The sequence below is a fragment of the Rhea americana genome, unplaced genomic scaffold, assembly GCF_003343005.1.
Source record: "Rhea americana isolate MKP2758 unplaced genomic scaffold, rheAme1 scaffold_204, whole genome shotgun sequence".
NCBI lineage: Eukaryota > Metazoa > Chordata > Aves > Rheiformes > Rheidae > Rhea > Rhea americana.
This window is the reverse complement of record NW_028186195.1, coordinates 345,016-346,850: the sequence shown is the minus strand read 5'-3', so window position 1 is coordinate 346,850 and position 1,835 is coordinate 345,016. Positions and strand designations below refer to the sequence as shown.

Genomic DNA, 1,835 nt, shown 5'->3' with positions numbered 1-1,835 from the left:
GTGTCGGGGTGGGGGGAACAGCACATTTCTGAGGCGCGGTGGCAACGGAGGGGGCAAGGCAGCCGGAGCACAGTGCCCGAGGCCGGGCTGCTTCGTGCCCGGCGCGGACGCTCCCCAGTCCCGGGCGCCGCGAAGCCTTCCSCCAGCGCCAGCTACTCTCCATCCCGCGCTGCGCCAGCGTCATCGCTGCCCGCGTCTTCCTCCGCCAGCACGTCCTCGCCGGCTCCAGACCTGGCGTCGTCTTCCACTGGGAAGAGGAGAGGTGCCGCTGYGCCGGGAGCGATGCCCGGGCGCGGGGCACCCCGGCTCCGCGGCACCGGCCCCCCCGCCGCGCTCCGGCGCCTCCGGCTGCGGGGACTCACGGATCAGGTGCTGCCCGTGGAGGTAGACGGGCCCCGCTCCGCACTGCAGCACGAAGGTGACGGGGGGCACGAGCTCCAGGGCCTTGAGGCTGATCTGCAAGGAGGCGGAGGGCAGCGCGCGCCCGCGGCGGCCCGGCGCCCGCGGTGCCGGCGGCCGGCGACGCTCGCGGGACGCGGCTGTGCCGAGGGGGCTCTTACCATGGGGAGCACGGAGGGGCGCAGCGCGGCGATCGGCACCGGTTTGTGGTCCCCGTAGGTGTTTTTTGAGTCGACGGCCACCACGTGCAGCTCGTCCCAGGCGTCCGGCCCCAGGCAGACCTGCGGGGCGAACGGAGGCCCGCTGGCAGGCAGAGCCCGGCCGCGGGCCGGCCCCGCTCGCCCCCGGGGCTTTCAGCGAGCCGCCTGTCTTACGGTTTTCAGCAGGACCAGGTGCTCCAGGAGGTCATCGTCCTCTTCCACCACGCAGCTCCTGGCGCCGGCGCTGAGCTTGCAGCCTGCAGAGACGCAGCCGCGTCGGCACACGGCGCAGCCCCGTCCGCGCRCACGCGCGCGCGAGCTCGCCCCACGGCTTCCCCCGGCGCCCAGCCCTCGGGAGGGCCCGCGCCTCGAGCCTCACCCCACGGCACGGCGACCGGCCGCTCCTCCGAGAGCATCCCGCAGGAGAGGGGAGAGGAGCCGGTCGCGCCCCGCGGCTGCTCCATCGCCGGCGGCACGGACGGCTCCTGCGGGCGCGCCAGGGAAAGCGCCGCTCGGCTGCGCTGCGGCAGAAGGAGATGGAGGGAACGTGGCTGAGGAGCGCCCGGAGCGAGCGCGCGAGCTCTCCGGCCCCAAACGCAGGCAGCTCCCACCGGCCCCAGCTCGCTTGCTGTGACAGGTTGCACCAGCCGGAGCAGTATCTCCTCGGCCAGGATTGCATTGCTAAGCGAGGAATAAACCCACCCGGCCACGCACGCATCCCACCGCGGGGGTGGGGGGCGGGAAGCCAGCTATCCAAATTCGCAGGCGAAACAGGCTGCAAGAGCCAGAACTGCCTCAGCGAGGCAGCCGCCAGCGCTCGATAAGCCAGAGCCGGGGGCCTGGCCTGACCCTCCTGGCCTGGCGCAATTCCAGCCGACCGGAGCAGYGCGTCGCTGAAGCCCCCGGGAAGCACTCGGAGAGCACGCGGAGCCCTCTGCAAATCACAGCAGCAACAAGCGTTTGGCGTTTACATCAGCAGCCCGAGCCGGGCAGGGAGCCTGCTGGGGCCACGGGAGCAGCACCGGGACAGCGAGCGGGGAGCAAGCAAGGACCCCCGGCACCTGCGGCAAATAAGGCAAAAAGCCCCCAGCCAGAAGGGMGATTTGGAAATGCAGCACAGATGCTTCGGGGTGGGGGGCCGAGTAACCCCCCCCCTCCCCGCAGATGGCACCAATACACTCACCAGAGCTCCTGATGGCCCCACACACCCCGGGGCTGCTTGTAACTGGTGAGCAG

At 72.0% G+C, this 1,835-nt stretch overlaps 1 protein-coding gene across 1 annotated transcript; it reads right to left on the bottom strand.

The window, feature by feature from the left end:
- Positions 1-152: 152 nt before the first annotated feature.
- LOC146596260 (nucleoplasmin-like) lies at positions 153-1,063 on the bottom strand. Its single transcript, XM_085304224.1, has 5 exons — positions 979-1,063; positions 774-856; positions 561-680; positions 363-456; positions 153-247 (listed from the first exon to the last, which is right to left on the bottom strand). The coding sequence occupies exons 1-5, from the start codon at positions 1,061-1,063 to the stop codon at positions 153-155; spliced, it is 477 nt and encodes a 158-aa protein (XP_085160350.1).
- Between the last annotated feature and the right edge of the window lie 772 nt (positions 1,064-1,835).

Bases quoted from the DNA above. Each gene is read 5' to 3' on its own strand.
- LOC146596260 (XM_085304224.1), bottom strand. From the start codon at position 1,063: ATGGAGCAGCCGCGGGGCGCGACCGGCTCCTCTCCCCTCTCCTGCGGG. The intron at 857-978 runs GTGAGGCTCGAG...GCGTCTCTGCAG, and splicing joins GCCGGTCGCCGTGCCGTGGG to GCTGCAAGCTCAGCGCCGGC. The intron at 457-560 runs GTAAGAGCCCCC...GCCTCCTTGCAG, and splicing joins GCCCCTCCGTGCTCCCCATG to ATCAGCCTCAAGGCCCTGGA.